Source organism: Pyxicephalus adspersus, chromosome 8 (assembly GCF_032062135.1).
Source record: "Pyxicephalus adspersus chromosome 8, UCB_Pads_2.0, whole genome shotgun sequence".
Classification (NCBI taxonomy): domain Eukaryota; kingdom Metazoa; phylum Chordata; class Amphibia; order Anura; family Pyxicephalidae; genus Pyxicephalus; species Pyxicephalus adspersus.
Window position 1 is genome coordinate 70,639,439 of NC_092865.1, and position 17,914 is coordinate 70,657,352.

A 17,914-nucleotide genomic window follows, 5' to 3' on the forward strand; every position below is an offset into this window, starting at 1 on the left:
TTTTAATTTTGGCCCACTGTGTATTTGAGGTTGACACCCCTGCTCTAAAACTGATATAAAAATAACTAACAATGACCAGCCTGAGTAAACCTGTCTAACAGAATATACAGATTTAAATACGTGTATCTTGTTAAACATGAATAGTAGGATATGCATGCACATTTTTCACAGACTAAATAAATAGATTACTTGTGTACCAAAATAAAAATATATAAATTGATAAAATAATTACCACACTGCAACTTATTTTCTTTATTATTCTAGTTGGTGGTGGACAAAAAGAAAACTTTTAAAAACAGTTGTTAAATAAGAAAAAATAGTAAACTCACCTCATCCCTGACTCCTCTTATCTGGCCAGGAATGGCTGCTATTTGTTTAGAAACGTCACCCTGCGCCTTTCTAACATCTTCCAACTCTTGCTGAAGATGCAGAAGTTTTGAATCCAGTTTTCCTAAATCTTGCAGGAAATTCTCCTTTAAACTATGATGAGAGGGACTGTATAGAAAAACAAAGCCAGGCATGCTTTTCATAAGAAATGACAAGAAAAATTATATATAATTCTATCTAACTTTCTACAATGATGGCTCATTTTTAACATTCTGAGACAGTAAACATTTCCAGGCATGTAACACTGGATACATAAGTAATGGTAAATGTGCGGAAATGCATACAAACACTTATACACATATTTTTATTTCTTTGCAATAACCATGGGCTAACAACTTTCATCTATATACTAGTAATGCAACTATCCTCTGATTACCTGCTGTTACTAGATACATATTAACACAAAAGTGTTTGCACACAACCATTACAAAGACTGAAGTATTTAAGCATTACCTCAAGATTAAAGAACCCTGTAATTTTGCTTTTTTTTACAAAAAAAGAAAATAGTATACAGTGGAACATAGTGATACAAATGTATTATCTGCTTGCGAACAAATTGTAGTACCTTTGGTTGAAAAATACATGTCCTAACTCAAATACAATTGTCCTGTATAAAATATTGTACATTTGTGTACAGTTCACTAGAGAAAATAACAGACATGACTATTCTGCTGGACTGTTAAGTAAATAAGCCAACCATCCACAAATACGTGTAACACGCTTTAGTTACCTTTTAACCTCTGCCCGTAGCTGCAAAATCTGGTCTTCTACATCCTATAGGGAAAAAAGGTATCGTTCTTTAGTGATAATGCAGATAATGTCTAACATTTTACATATTCTTACAACTCCCCATGTCTAGCAGATTGAGTCTACGATCCTAGTGTCCAATGTTTTTCCTATTATTACATAATCATGCCAAAATGTAAGAACACAGCTGCTTTTCCATTTTTCATTATTCACCTTACATTATTTTATTCTCACCTTAGACATTTGTTGCATTTTCTGAAGAATGCCTTGAAGATGATCTTGTTGCTCCTGTTTTAATCCTATTATTGCACTCTGGAACAATGAAAGCCAACAATGAGTACTGTAAATTACAACATATATAGTCAAAACATGCCTCTAAATCAGTAAAAACACCCATTTATTATACCTTTGTTCTCTCTGTCCCTTCCTTTAGAATTTGTTCTCGTAAAACTGAATCTTTGGAGCTGGACAGGTCTTTGAAAATCTGAAGAACCTCTTCTTGACCCATTCCATTGCCTGCATTGGGGGTGGATCCCATACTTTTTAACAATTTTTGTTCATTTTCTAGGCCTTGAAACCTCTTCTCTAGAGACTCTATGCGGTACATTAAATCAGCCTTTTTTAAAAAAAGAAAAGAATAAGGTTAACAAAATATAGCATTTGCTTAGAAAAAAAATGACCATACATGATTTTTTTTGTCAGTGAGGGGAAAGGGGACATCTACAGGGTGCAGCATATAGTCGACACAGTATGAGATAAAAGAAGTGTGTAATATATGTGTACTTGCAAATGTCTGTGCCTGGTTTAATCCTTGCTGGTTATTCTGGCTAGCCAAAGGCAAAAAGCAAGGAACACAATATTGGGCCTGATTTATTAAAGCTCTCCAAGGCTGGAGACAATACACTTTCATCAGTGAAGCTGGGTGATCCAACAAACCTGCAAGGGATTTCTTAAAAGTAAATTGCTATATGTTAGCAAATTGTTTTTGATTCTGGACCATATCTATTCCAGGTTTTCTGGATCACATAGCTTCACTGATGAAAGTGTATCCTCTACAGCATGGGTTGCCAGCTTTTACTATCAAAAGAGCCATTTTGCCCCCTCTTCCACTAAAGAAAAATAATATGTAGCCGCAAAACATACCATTGCTTATAAACTTTTAAAATGTTTAATTTTTTTTAAGTTTTACCTGTTACAACAGCAGAATACAACAAACGGAAGTGCAGTGTGCATGTGTAGGCCTACTTTGGAATAAATTATACACTGAACTTTGCCCCCAGAAGCCTCCAGCTTCTAATATCATTCGGTTATGTTAGAAGCTGGAGACTTCTAACGTAACAGGATAGATATTTTAGATGGGCAGAGTTCTTTATGTTCTGATGATGCCTTAGGGATAAAATTTTAGGGGGTGTTTGCCACAGGTGTCCCCCACTTGCACTTCTAATTTTGTTCACCTCTAGCCTCCTGTTCCTGAGAAACTGGGTTCAGGTGCTAGAAGCCTCCAGCAATGTGTAACGGTAGATTTTTTGGATGGGAGTTTTTTTTATGTTCGGGCGATGGCATAACGATTACATTTTAGGAATATTAGTCACAGGTGTCCCCAACTTGTACCTCTAATTTAGTTCACCTGTACCTCGGCGTTCCTGGAAAATTAGGGTTCAGGTGCTACAACAAGAAGGCTGAAGAGCTGCATGCAGCTCCGGAGTTGCGGGTTGCCGACCCCTGCTCTACAGCCTTGGAGAGCTTTAGTAAATCAGAGCCATTGTGTGCATGTGAGGGAGTTAAATTTGCTTTATAAAGCACATGTACTAAAAAAGAATTCTGAAGCGCGATGTGTGGCAGAGAGGAAAAAAAGCCACTAGCTTAAAACGAAAGTGCATAAAGAGGTCCAAGAGTCCACTATACAGTGTTCTCAGTTCACCAGTGCTCTGTGATAACACTGGCAGATTTGAACAGTCTTGTGTTGGTTCCCAGCTCAAATACTTTGAAGTGCAGCACTACACATGGCGACACAATAACATGGTTTTGCAGTAAGCTGCTGAAAATGCTGCATGCATAATTTTTTGTTTGTTGTGGTGCATTAGGAAGCCCAATGAAATCCAACAACAAAATACAATGCGCATTAACTTATGATAGACTAGACTATTGTGAATGAGTATCTATAGAGAAGATATGGTGAAGCTAAGTGGAGCACAGTGGAGATTTAAATTAGACATTTCATATTTTAAATAATTTTGTATCAGACAATTATTATTTTTAGAAAATACTACCACTTTCATATTGTATGTTAATGGTGACAATGGAGTGATATGCCCGTGTAATGAGATTGGCCACTTCCAGTCTCCTCTGGAAGCACATGTAATAAGGTGATAATATAGGACAGCAATTGGAAGGCAGAGACAGAGCATTCTGGTATAATAACAGCAAGTCCCTAAACAAGCAACTTTATGGAAGAATAACTAGGTATTACCTTAGTAAAAGTGTAGATGTTACCAGCCTGACATGTATTTTACTCTGCCTAATACAGAATGGTTGCCTGGTCCGGTTGTTTAAGCTCAGATAGGAGTAGGTCTCTGTATGACACTCGCAGATGTTTGTTGCAAAATTGATCAGCTCGGAACTTTCTGACCACAGTGCTTGCTGTTACTTTCTCTTCAGGCACACAGATGAAATTTCTCATGTGAATTTGCATATTTTTAGACAGACATCATATTAAAAGATTGTTTAGTAGCCAAGTTGTACGTATATGATCTTCACTTTCTAATGCCTCTGCAGACCAGAATTCATCTTAACAGTAATATCAGATCTGGTTGCACAGACAATAAATGAGATTCGAATAATATATTAAAGGTTTTTGTGTACAAACCTGGTTTTTTAGAGTCTGTATTTGGGGTCCTGGACTTCCCTCTCTCAAGACATTGTCTTTTACAGTTCTTTGTGAGCCAGAAAATACAGCCATTGGAACAGATAACAACCCATGGAGTCCAAATGGGTAGAAATGCCATAACCCTGGTAGAAGAGTTCATTAAATGAAAATTCTTTTTCAACCCCACAAAAGAATCAGTGATGTAAATAACAACAAATTTTAAATGTAGATACCATATTTAGGCATAACAACATTTTAGTATTTAAACATCTCATATTAGTTTGAGTTACTTGGACATGTTATGGCTTACCCATACAGTTTTTATTACAGACTGGACTGAGCTATTTTTGCACCATTATTGTACCATAATATCATAATATTTATTAATATACCATAATATTTTAATATAATTGTAAATGGATCTTCTTTCTGTGGTTACTTGAAAATCTTCCTTTGTCCCATTATGCAACTAGGATTCAGCTGCAACAACTTGATTCTTTTACAACTATTTTAAACACATGTATGTAAGATACAATATCAATTCTATTTTGGAGAACAGTAATTTGCAAAATGAATTGGTTAAATAAAGCTATAATATTATTATTAATAGCACTGGAAAGTCAGAACACATATTTCAATAATTTCTTTTATAAAAAATAGTGTCTTTTTGTGCTAGACATTGGCCTTATGTGTGGACATTTTTTGTTTGCACATAACAATTATGTCTGCTACTGTTTTTTAGGGACATATTTATAAACTATATATAACTAATTTGCTAATTATTTCCTGCTGGGACCTCGAAAAAATCTTCTGATCTATGCCCAAAATGTTGTGTACTTTATTTCTGATATAAAGGTCTTATTCTAAAACAACACAGGTCTTATTATCATTGCTTAATTTAGCACATGGCAAATTTCCCCAATAACTATTACTGTTTGCTGATAGGGAAACAATAACTTACCATTCTTGCAACATTTTACTCAAAATAGTCCTAAACCATCATATATATTTCCATCCACTACAGATTAAATTTGAACTGTTGGTGGGCCCAGGCAATCATTATTACCTAAAGGTATCTGCTTATTTTTTTTAAATACACCCCTATAAATATTTGTGGGTAAAATAAAACAAGCACCTACCTGCAGCCATCAGAGCTAAAATCAGAAGAAGCAGTAGGATCAGCAGTGATTTCTTTAGAAAATTATAGGGCCTGCAAAATAAAAACATGCTGAAATGTTAATGCCATGATTATAAATATATATCAAATCAAGCAAAGGGTAAGAAACGTAAGCAAAGGGCTTAAAAATCAAAGGGAATGGAGGGCTTTATAAACCAAATTTAAAGCAAGTAAAAAAGTAATTAGAAGCATCAACGAGCATTAGGAGTATTTACTTCCTTGTCACATTTACCAGTGGCGCAGGACATGCAATTCATAACAAAGAATATTTTGTACTTTGGCTGAGTAAAGCAGTTCACATGGTGAGGTAACCCAGCACAGAAAACCCATGACTTTATGACATTTTCCTGTCTCCTATATCATACTGAGGATAAATAGTTCAATATAGGTGCATAATTTTTGCATAATGGAAGCAAACCTTTTTTCAGCCCTTCTAAGCAACACAGCAAACTTTGGTGCCTTACACTAAACAAAAGCTTAAATCCACTTACATGAGGTTACAGTGTGAACTTTTGTGAACAATTAGTTCAAGTTATGACCACCAATAGAGCTCACATTTAAATTTTTAAATCATACTAAGGGCAATAAGAACTTAGTGTGCCCGTGTAACTACAGCAGGTTTTATTGGATTTTGAGGGAAAGCTATAAAATTTAGGGAAACCCTTATAAAAGTACAAGGGGAAAATACCAACCCTTTGTAGGCAGTGACCAAAGAAGGGTTGAAACCCTATACCCTGAGCAACAAGGGCAAGAATGCTAAACTTTAAATACAAGCAGCTACTAAGGAGTGGTAAACAAAATAAATCAGTGGCTGAGCACGGAGATTCCACCTTACCAGAACTACACCTAAAATGGAGCAGTTTTTTGTTTAACAGTTTGCTTCTTACTTTCAGGAAATCTCTATTATTTATTTATTATTAGTTTACTAACCTGGTTAAAATAAAGACATCAAGGAGTGAAGCAGAAGTCGTAATACGATACCATGTCGTACCAATCCACCAGTAAAAGAGTCTAAATACGTGACCTAAAGAATAGAGAGAAATAGAGTAACTCCTAAGATACGCCAGGCTTATAGTTATGAGGTCATAAAGTTGGCTCTATAATCCTTTTTTCTACTACTTTCTTCTTCTATCATCTATAAAAAAAAATATGGCTGCCAATGTTGGTCTCCTTCTGAATATGCTAGTAATCTGGGTGCGTCAGAATTCCTGATCTTTACATTTCAGGTTATTGACACATAAAACTTTGAAAAAAAAAAAAAAAGCATTAAAGGGTACTGGGAAGCAAGCATTTTTAAACTGAGAGGTTAACAATGGCAGCTGACATAGTTATCACATTACAGGAGTTCTTTAGTAAATGCATGTGGATTTATACCCAAAATTACAAAAAAAAAAAAAAAAGCCTTGGAAAGCATTACCAATTTCATTATACCCACAAAACAAGTTGCAAGTAGCCACTACAGAAATGTTGACAAGTGACAAATGCTATTTAAAAAAAAATCTTGGGTAAAATAAAATATTTGGCACTCATCCAGATTATTAAATCAAAATATTTCATATATTTGCCAAAACCTGCCAAACCTACAGCCCACTGTGAAGAATTGTTACTTTATGAGCATATCAGCTGCCAATCAGCTGCTTGTTTGTAAGATATACTGAATCAGTTATATTATTTAGCTCTTTGGTTTGACTGTTACATTTACCTGTATGTTGTCTTTTCCTGCATCTACAGAACATTACAGTACACATCCCAAATACGCTTCTAATAATTGTCATTTATCATCCACACATTGTTCATTTTAGAACAGCTTAAAGAAAAACTCTAGCCTCATCTGTTTCTCTCCCATCTGCTTCTGATGCCTTGTGGAAAACCATACCACACTTTTCTTCCCCCCCTTTTCCGTTCAAACTTTTATTGATGGGCATTGCAGCAAACGCACTTCCTGTCTGCAAATGGCCAGTCTGCTGGAAGATCCAATGACTGTACTAGACATGCTACCTGGAAGAAGTGCTTGTTACTGCCGCCATGACCATTTTGCTTCACTCTACTTCCACAGAACCAATTTTATCTGGATGAGAACAAATTACTGCAGTCTGTACCTTTTAAACAAATAATCCTAGGAACAGCCAACAGTGTTTTCCCTAAGTTGTTGTGTTGCTCACTATGGGCGCATAAAGTGTTTTAGGGAGTATAACTGAATTGTGGTATTTCTTAATGTTTTAGGTCATAGGGTGATATGTATACACTTAAACAGGAGCTATACTGTACTGTATGATCTGAACTGCAACAAAATTGTAACAATGAATATCTGCTTTACTGTGCTCTACTGTTCTTCTGTAAGCTTTCTGTATTAGTTTTGACAGGCATAATATCGACTGCCATATTATCTGCCAAAGCTCGATCATTGTTGAGTGGGCATTACTATAGTTATGGCATGGCTCCACTCAACGTCTCCCACAAGCCAGTTTGGATAAAAATAAAAGGATGGTCATGTGACTTTTTTTCCTCTTAATTTTTGTGGTGGAAAACCTTAGTTAAAATAAGGGACATAACTAGTGGATGTATGCAATTATAGGATGATGGAGACTAAAATTATGCTTAAAGAAAACCTATACTCAATATATACCAAAAGTGTGTTTTTATTTTGGGTTTAAATCCACTTTAATCATTCCATGACAAAAGATTAAAACTATATGTGCAGAGTACACAGACAAAGAAAACCTTTAGAATACAAATTGCTGTGTTTTTGGGCCTATCAGGTCAGTAAAACACCATTTAGTGGGTAAACCAGCTTTACAATCAGCTGTAATACCATATTATGGCACTAAGCTATGTCTGTTGAATGATCATGCGCCAAGAGCTTCAGGTGTTTGCTGGCATTTATTTATGTGAATAGTACTTTTAAAATAATATTTTTTCACTGCTGGATCCTGACAGCCTTCATCCTAAAAACACAAGCTGCAAGCCACTGTAACAGAAACCCATTGGAGGACATTATGATAAGACCAGGGGATGGAACCAATTGGTCTGGAGTTGGCTAAATATCTGGGCCATCCTCTTTTCTGTCACAATGAGCCTACTTTATTAAAGCTATCCTAGACTTCAGAAGATCGAATAATATGTGAGAAGTTGGGTGATGAAGCAAACATGGAATGGATTTCTTAAAATCACTTGCTATTATTTAGCAAATGCTTTAGGTCCTGGACATAATCAGCCCAGGTTTGCTGGATCAGCCACATTCTCCCACGATAGTCCATCTTGTCCAGTCTTTGAAAGCTTTAGTAAATCAGATCCTATGTGTTACAATCGTACAACAGGTTCAGTACAGTGTTCTAAAGTACTGGATAGGATTGTGAAACAAAAAGCACTTTTCATTTTTTTTTGGTTGGAACAACTAATATTCACTGCATAGGTATTGTAAACATCTCACCTGGATAGGAAAACAGAAGCCAGGGCAGCTCCTTCATTTGCTGAGCCCATCTTTTCCAACGAGAGACATTAGTAAAACCTTCTTGAGAATGAGAATGGACTAAAATTAAAAAAAATTAATATACAGAATAATGGTTATGAATGGTTAATAAACTTTTATTTTTAACATTAAAATAAATCCAGACGGTTATATTTTTTTTAATTAGCAGAGTCATTTTCCAGGTAAATACTTTTAGGTACTACTGTAAAAAAAATACCAATTGCAGAATCCTGAGAGAGGAATATGCAAATCCTTGTATGTACTATTTGTCCCATATTCAATAGCTAATGTTCACTGTTGCGCTTTTTATGAAGTTACAAAGAAGTTACCAGCTTTTAACTGACCTCTGCAAAACACCCTAATAAAAAGAACAAACTAAGCTTCAAAGCAAGAACAACCAAGTATGTTTTCTTTCATTAGGGCATAAACAACAATATAATAAGCACTTGTAGTATCTGTCTTTATATATGATAAGTATACACGGTACAAGGTCTAAGGGTTCCAAATATAAAGCATGAAATGCTTTATATGCTAAAACATTCCTTTGTGGAGAATCCTTATGGTCCAAGTATTTCAATGGCAGTAATTAATTAACTCCACCAGGCTTTATTTTAGTGAATATCAGATTTACCGCTTTATAAATAGACCCCTAAGCATGGTTGTGTATGTGTCTTTTCAATTCATTTCTTTGTTTAGGTGCCATAGTTTCCAGCTTGCCTATTATTTTTAATGTATTCTTTGGACATTGGGGAGCTGTCAAAGACATAGAACTGTAAAGATTGTAAGGAACTATTTGGTATTAAAAAGACCTGCCTTATTTTTCACACCATGCTTTCTGATTTAAAAAACTACAGGGAAACAATTCTTAATATCATAACTAAATACCACTTTTCTAAACATATTTTTGTATCATTTACTACCTTAATTAAAAATTAGCATATGTTATGACATTTTTATATGGTATGTCGTTTACCCAACAATAACTTTTTACCTTCTTTGCATACCTAAATTATTTTTTACAGTTTTTTAAACACATATAGATCCTGGATTTACATTTTTTTTAAAGATACCCTGAACATGTATTATTTTTATAAAAAAACAAAAAAACAGAAAAGTCTGGCAAAATGTAAAAAATTGAAGTTTAAGTTGCATAGCCTATAAAGTATTTAGTATATTTAATGGTATTTTATTTATTTTCCCAGAATTATTTTCTCTGTATGTTTTAGATTTTGATGTATTAGGTCGTTTTTAGTACTTCAACTCGAGTATTATTATTATTACCACTGTACATTTTTAAAAGATACCCTGAACATGTATTTTTTTTTTTAATAAGAAAAACAGAAAAGTTTGACAAAATGTAAAGAATTGGAAGATTAAGTTGCATAGGATATAAGGTATTTATTATATTTATTGTTAATTTATTTATTTTCACTGAATTATTTCTCTGTATGTTTTAGATTTTGATGTATTAGGTAGTTTTTAGTACTTCAACTCAAGTTTTATTATTATTAGCACTGTACATTTAACGGGGGTTGCAAATGGCAGACAGATACAGTAGAACCACCTTTAGGTGTGGTAAATGTAATTATTATTTTCTGTAATACCAATCAGGCTTCCAGTCTTTGCTTGCTTGTAGAACTGTCAAAAACATCTTTAACAACATCCAGGATTATAGGACATCTGCATCCCTTGCTGTGCACTGTGGTTCCTCCCAGTGGATGATAAATCACTAGTTTGTGCCACTTTTGAGATATGCATATGATATTGCCGTTTTAGGTTCTAGAGCCGGGCAGCACGGTGGCTTGAAGGTTAGCACCCTGGTCTTTGCCATGCTAGGTCCCAGGTTGGAATCCCCGCCAGGACTCAATCTGCATGGAGTTTGCAGGTTCTCCCCGTGTTTGCGTGAGTTTCCTCCCACATTCCAAAAACATGCAAATAGGTCAACTGGCTTCCCCCCAACATTCACCTTAGTTTGCAGTAATGACATATACCTATGGTAGGGACACTAGACTGTAAGCCCCTTAGAGTCACAGGTAGTGACATGATAATTGGACTTTGTATAGCGCTGCATAATATGTCAGCACTATATAAATACTGTTTAATAATAATGATATAGGCCAATCTGCTTACAATAGAAGTTACTCATTCATTAACACAGAAACCAATATTTTCTCTGTGGAGAACCGTAAACTCTAATTATAGAGAGCAGTCTCTGATGCAACCAAATTAGTTGTCCCTTTAGTCTAGCTTTGGTGGGAACTAACAAATTAGAGCCTGGATTTCAATATTACTAAGAAATTGGTTCAACCAACTAATCATATCTGAAGTGTAGGTATATGTGTTGAAGTTTACTTTTCAAGTAGTAGGAAAAACTCACTTGCAAGGGAAGGATGGAATAGGAACATGGTTGTACTGTTGGGCTGTATGTTCTTTTATCTGTTTGAGGACTTAAGGGCATGAAACTTAGGATCACTGTGATTTATATTGAAAATTGAAAGAGATTACTCCCTAATTAGCTAAAATGGATTTGAATATAACTGCTGGAAGTACAAACATCAGACATCTCCTCTCCTTACTCTTCAAGAAGCGGATTTTTTCAGCGAACCGTGTCAAGAAGTAATTTAGAATTTAAACCCTTTGGGGGTATTCTGTAAGGAGAGGTCATTATATACACCCACAATTCTATTTTTTTGAAATTATGTTTGTTTTTAATGTTTAATAATAAAATGTTGTTATTTTTGTAATTAATATTGATGGTATTGGCTTTAAAAGTCCCGCGTAAAATTGATGTCTTTCATCGCATATCTTTTCCTAAGTATTAGGAAAGGGTTTTTTTTGTCTATTGAGGTGAATCTCCGCAGAAGGAACACAAGACATGAGAAGTTTATTTCTACATTTCCTCATCCTATCCAAAACTAAACAAAAACTTATTGGCTCTAAAAACGTTATTTCATTGCCAGTGGTCATTTTATTTAGGAATAATGATTTAAAATGGAAGTCCTTACCATTGTAATCTTCCTCTGAAGAATAACCAGAAGATGAAGGTGATTTGTCATACTTTGTCTGTCTGTCTGAGAAGCCATTCTTGCTGCTGGTGCTGGAAATATCTATCCCAAGTCTTTTCCGTACCAAGTCACTTTCTCCTGCAGAAGCAAGACATTACACAATGAGCAATCCCTAAAAAATCTCCTTTGCTCAGTATAATTGCTGCTGTCTTTGCTTTTTCTCTAATGTCCTATAACAGAGTATCAGAGAACTAGTACTTCCCCACAGCACAAGTGCAGATTTTTCCTGCAAAGGAATGTTTACGACCAGGCTTATTACTAAGTGCTGAATATACAGTATGTATTAAATATTATACATGCATTCTTCTATCTGGTCAGAAGGTAGAGAGAAAACAAACTCGTTGATTCTCAAGTCGTGTTCTCCTGGAGCCCAGTGGCTTTGTAAATCTTTGGATGGGAATAGTCTCCATTTCTAGGTTCACATCTTACCTAGTAAACAGGCTGTCACACCTCTTCCTTACTACGGCTCAGACGCCTCTCTCCCTGCAGTTCCCTGGAGAGAGTTCTGACTCGTGCAGTTCTGACTCGGCGTGCCTATGCTAGAAAGCTCCTGGATCCCTGGTATTTGACCTGTGGCTTGTGATCTGACCTCTCTTGCTTGCTACCTGCCTCAACCCTGGCTTTCCTCGACTTTTCATAAGCTTTGTGATTTGGTACCGTATTTCATCCTGCCCACCCTGGTCTGGCCAAGAACCGCAACCTGGCATTAACCAGCAGCGCTTTAGCAGTCAAGTGGCAAATTACATTTAATATAAATAAATGTAAAGATATACACTTGGGGGCTAACAACATGCATGCTTCATACTGTCTAGGGGGAATACAGTTGGGGGGTCAGAAATGGAAAAGGATCTGGGGGTTCGGGTGGATCATAGACTTAATATCAGCATGCAATGCCAAGCTGCAATACCTAAAGCTAGTAAAGTACTTTCTTGTATTAAAAGAGGAATAGACTGCAGAGATGGAGACATAATAAAAGGATTTAAAGTAACACAGACTGCTGATCCAGGGAACATCCGATTGCCTCATGGAATCCGGAAGGAATTCTTTTTCCCTTTTGAAGCAAATTGTACCAGGGTTTTTTTTTTTGCCTTCCTCTGGACCAACTATGTCTTATAGGGTTTTATTTCTGGGATATGTTTATTTCCCTTGTGGTTGAACTTGATGGACTTATGTCTTTATTCAACCTAACTTACTATGTAACTGTGCAACATCCTCAGCACTAGAAGCTCTGGAGAAAACCTGGTTGCTGCTTGGACTTCTCAGGGCTCACACCACTCCTGTGCAAGCTGTAGCGCCCCCTAGTGGCACTGTCTCCAAGCGTGACTCAGACCACATTATTGTCTCAGTTCCCAGACCTTTAAATATGTGGAGTGATGCTTTTGGGGTGGGGTGGGCATGTAAGCCTGGGTTTTTTTTGGGATGGGAGGGGACCCTCAAACAACCAGATGCTTTATCTGTTTAGATCTGCATTTGCCCTCCAGTATCATTGCGGCCTTGCTGAAAAAGTACTTGGAGTGTGCTTGGGCGCCTGTGGTTTACTGCAGCTAAAAGCAGTGGAGCCTTTCTCCTTATAATATATATTATATATATATATATATATATATACACACACACATACACATACATACACATACATACACACACACACGCACCTAGGCCCTGCTTTTTTAAAGCTCTCCAAGGCTGGAGAGGATACAATTTTATCAGTGAAGTTGGGTGATTCAAACCTGGAATGAATCAGGGCCCAAGAGAGAGGCTCAAGTATTTGTATCTGTTCTGAAGGAAAAACATTTGTACACAGGCCTTTTTAGATGTGAGCTAACTAAGGATTAAGGGCTATCTCTTGCTCATTGAGATTTGTGAAAACCTTTTTTCAGGGTGAAAGCAAAACTAGTGACAGAAGCTGACATACATCAATAAAAAAATATATATCCCACAATATATAATAATAAACACATTCCTATAGACAAAACCATCTGAACTATCCATATTACAGTTCCACCCAAGAGAAGAGGTGTTATATTTGCCGTTTTAGCAGGCCATATTCTCCATCAGTATCTTCTGCAGTGTTCTCCCCAGCCCCTTTTAGCTGGGTGTACCACCCGGCACATTTCAGTGACCACCAGGCAGTTTTTGGGTGGTTATTGACAACTTGGGTCACAATACAGGGGCTGCCACCCGCCTGCAACTTCTTCCCACCCAGCCTAAAGAAATTTCTGGGGAGACTATTGCTCTGCATTCAACATTTTTGTTAGATGTCTGTGTACCCCACCCTGCAGTGTGGTCCATCCCCTGACCACTATGACAATGCTAAGTAGTAGTGACATAGAGGTAGTATGGCACATGGTGGAAGATGCAATGTATCAAACACTGGAAATGTTGAATGCCAAAGACAATGATGAAAGCTGCAGTACTGGAATAGATGGGAGGTAAAAGACTCTTGCCACCAAAATGCTGACTTTTACGCTTCCAGAGAACTTTAATGTGAATATTGTGTTTGAATATTTACTTTATTTATCCAGTCATGCAAATAAAAACAACTAAACAGGAATTTGCTTTGAATGGGGTTGTATAATCAAAATAAATATTCATAAAGATTTCCAATTCCTTGTTTACTATTGAAAAAAAAAGTGTAAGTAAATCAAACCACAAACACTTTCTTTTCTGAAAATTGCCAGGAGCAACAACAAGAAGATATTTTATTTATTGCCCTGGAATCATTTCAAGGTTTATTTAAAGTTTTCCAATCATCTCTAAAAATAGAAACTTGGCACTGGTGTTCTTACAGTCTGGATTGGGAGAGTGTGAAATATATTTGCCGTTATGTATGCTGCTGTCTTTATGATGTTTAATCTTAGTGAATCAAACATCACAGACATTTGTAACAAGCATAAAAGGTTCTGCTATAGCTTTCATATAATGTGGTATGGTGCTAAGCGGTTTTAGCGTCATAAGCACCTTTATCTAGTTGGACCTTGTAATAACACTTAACTAAGCTGACTATACAATTAGAAGTAAGAGCAGATGATCGCAGATCAAGGATCAGACTCATCTACAGACTGACACATAGCAGCTGAGAAGTGTGTAATCCATGGAACTGAACTGAGATCTGTATATTACCATCCACTAAGAAGGATCGGAGAACTCGCTCAATAAAGAGTCCTTCTATGAACATGATATTGTTTACATAATATCATTTGAACAGAGTGTGGCAGTAAACTATATATTTGTGGATAGTTTATAAGTAAGGTGTGAAAATGTGGAATCGGCTCCCTCAGGAAGTAGTTTCAGCAACTACTATAGATTGCTTTAAGAAAAAGCTGGATGACTTCTAGAAGCACAGAATATAACTGGGGATTAAAGTTTTTAACTAAAAATAACAGAGACTGGTGATCCAGGGAACATCCGATTGCCTCATGGAATCAGGAAGTAATTTTTTACCCTGTTGGTGCAAATTAAATCAAGTTTTATATGAAGTCTTTTGCCTTTCCTGTGGATCAACTATGTCTATAGGGTATTCCCTAGTTCTTTAACTTGATTTGACTTGATTTTTTTTAACCTAACAATGTATAATATTGTTCTTCCTATCTGAGATATACTTTTAATCATAAATGTTCAAAAACATTTCCTACTTTTTAATTTAATCTGAAATAATTTCAAAATTGTATTACTAACAACAGCATATATTACATTACATGATTTACCCCATGTAGACCCTTCATAGTCGGTTTCCTTTAGGGCTGAAGACAAAGCACCGCGGTCCCGACTAACATATGTAGATGTCTCGCTGTAGTATGTATGCTCAGTAGTCTGATGGGGGATGGGGGCTCGTTTAATGGTCTTCACTTTTCTCCTTGTACTCCTGTATAATAGAAAATTTGTAAATCTATTTCAAAGCCATGGACTAATTTCCAGCAAGGGCAATTACATCTATACCCACATGAGTAACACCAGGACTGTGATTCACATTTAGCAGTCTTTAGTGTTAACCCACCAAATTCTTTTGCAAGTAGATAAATTATTATTATCATTACACAGTATTTACATAGCGCCAACATATTACACAGCAATTTACAAAGTCCATAACTCACAATCTAATGTCCCTACCATAGTCATATGCCATGAATACAGTCTAAGGTCAATTTTTGAGTGAAGCCAATTAACCTAACTGCATGTTCTTGGAATGTGGGAGGAAACCCACACAAACACGGGGAGAACCTGCAAACTCCATGCAGATAGTGTCCTGGCCAAGATTCGTACCTGGGACCCAGCGCTGCAAAGACCAGAGTGCTGACCACTAAGCCGCCTGTGCTGCCCAATATATTTATAAAATAAATTAATAATAATATCTTGTTGGTGGAGCTGCAATACCAGACTTTGCCCCTGATTCATCAAGCAAAATCGGATTATCGGTCGCGCATTCGTATTAGCGATCCGGAATCGCGCGCGATCGCGCTATTCAACAACCGGAAAAGCTCGCGCACGGAGCCGCGCTTATCCGACAGCTTTTTACTGGCGATCATATGAACAGATGAGATTTTTATATTTATGCCCATTTATGCGGCATAGCTAAATATTTGCAGCTAGTTATATCCTTTCTGTAATATATTCAGCTTTGTGGACATTGCAATATTTATCTAAATGTGTTTATAAATATACAAACTTATAATAATCTGCTGGAAAATACAAAAATGTGTTTATAATAATGTTAGTAGTCACTGCTTATAAAAAAAGGTCTCATCCTCCTATAGATATGGAGTACACCCCTGGTAGTCAGTTTTTTCTAACTAGCAAGCGAAAACAATCATTGTTATTGTTGTGCTCATTATTCCTATTTTCAAATATAAATGACCTCAAGTATACTCATGTCTGTAATCTTAAAGCGGTTTGTTACATATATATTTGTTTTTTGTACTTTTAGAATTGTATGTATATTGTGTTTTTACTGTTTAGCCTGAATAAAAAAAAGTGTCTCATAAAAAGGGATAGCTACATGATTGTTGTGCATATTATAGAAGTGATTTTCATGTGTGATGCTTAAGACCACACAATTTCCTGTGTTAGTGCCGTTTCCTCTCTGCATACCACAGGATGTGACAGTAAGAGCTGCTCTATACATTTTGCATGTAAGTTGACTTGCTAAAAAAAAAAAAAAATATGTTCCATGTACACACCTAAAAGGCTGAATAATTAGCAATGTGTATTTAGACAAATGCACTACACAGAAAAGGATGTTCCTCATAAAAAATCCAAGGGAAAGTACTAACCTGACAGGACTGTCTCTGTACAACACGTGACTCTCCATGCTGCTGGTGCTGTTCCTGTCATCTTCCTGATCAAGAGTGCTGAGACGCTTGCTGCGTCGTGACATCTTCCACTAGAATATTAGAAACAAAGTTATACTGTATACTATATACAAAAACAATGCATTTTTATACAGACAAAAAACATTTTTCTTTCTCAGACAATATACGGGAGCACGTGCAGTTGAATGCTATGCACAGTTTATTTACAGCATGGAATCAAAGCAAGTAAAGCAGATCACTAGGGATATACAGTTAGGTCCATAAATATTTGGACAGAGACAACTTTTTTCTAATTTTGGTTCTGTACATTACCACAAATAATTTTAAATGAAACAACTCAGATGAAGTTGAACTGCAGACTTTCAGCTTTAATTCAGTGGGTTGAACAAAAAAATTGCATAAAAATGTGAGGAACTAAAGCCTTTTTTTTTACAAAATCACTTCATTTCAGGGGTTCAGAAGTAATTGGACAATTGGCTCAAAGGCTATTTCATGGGCTGATGTGGGCAATTCCTTCGGTAGTTCATTACCAATTAAGCATATAAAACGCCTGGAGTTTATTTGAGGGGTGGTGCTTGTATGTGGAAGATTTTGCTGTGAACAGACAACATGCGGTCAAAGGATTGCTTCTCGGCCTTTTGGCTAAGATCATGTGTAGTACCTAACCCTTCCAGTGTGCAGGAGTGGAACGGCACTGTATTCCTGGCAAGAATACAGTGGACTAGTACGCCTGCTAGGATGGACAGCTTGATGGTGATGCTCTGTAAGGAGCCGTCCTATGCTAATTCTTCTGGCTAGCGTCCGTCAGAGAGAGGCATGGGGGCTGTCCTGATAAGGAGCTCCCAGATATTGGACTGTCCCGCTGGTTGGAGCGGGGAACTCTTGGTCTGGCTATCC

The 17,914-nt window shown here is 36.4% G+C and overlaps 1 protein-coding gene across 2 annotated transcripts in view; it reads right to left on the minus strand.

Annotated features, from left to right (window-relative positions):
• SUN2 (Sad1 and UNC84 domain containing 2) overlaps nt 1-17,914 on the minus strand; it is a 40,372-nt gene that overhangs the window by 10,883 nt on the left and 11,575 nt on the right. The window contains exons 3-13 of one of the 2 annotated variants that reach the window (XM_072421099.1): nt 16,979-17,088; nt 15,416-15,573; nt 11,652-11,789; nt 8,608-8,688; nt 6,108-6,201; nt 5,140-5,210; nt 4,001-4,143; nt 1,541-1,750; nt 1,369-1,446; nt 1,118-1,161; nt 330-495 (exon numbers count right to left, since the gene is read on the minus strand). In XM_072421099.1, the coding sequence (XP_072277200.1) occupies nt 330-495; nt 1,118-1,161; nt 1,369-1,446; nt 1,541-1,750; nt 4,001-4,143; nt 5,140-5,210; nt 6,108-6,201; nt 8,608-8,688; nt 11,652-11,789; nt 15,416-15,573; nt 16,979-17,082 (1,287 nt within the window). In that variant the 5' untranslated portion in view covers nt 17,083-17,088. Of the gene's footprint in view, nt 1-329; nt 496-1,117; nt 1,162-1,368; nt 1,447-1,540; nt 1,751-4,000; nt 4,144-5,139; nt 5,211-6,107; nt 6,202-8,607; nt 8,707-11,651; nt 11,790-15,415; nt 15,574-16,978; nt 17,089-17,914 lie in introns of both variants that reach the window. The other variant, XM_072421098.1, reaches the window with a different exon arrangement.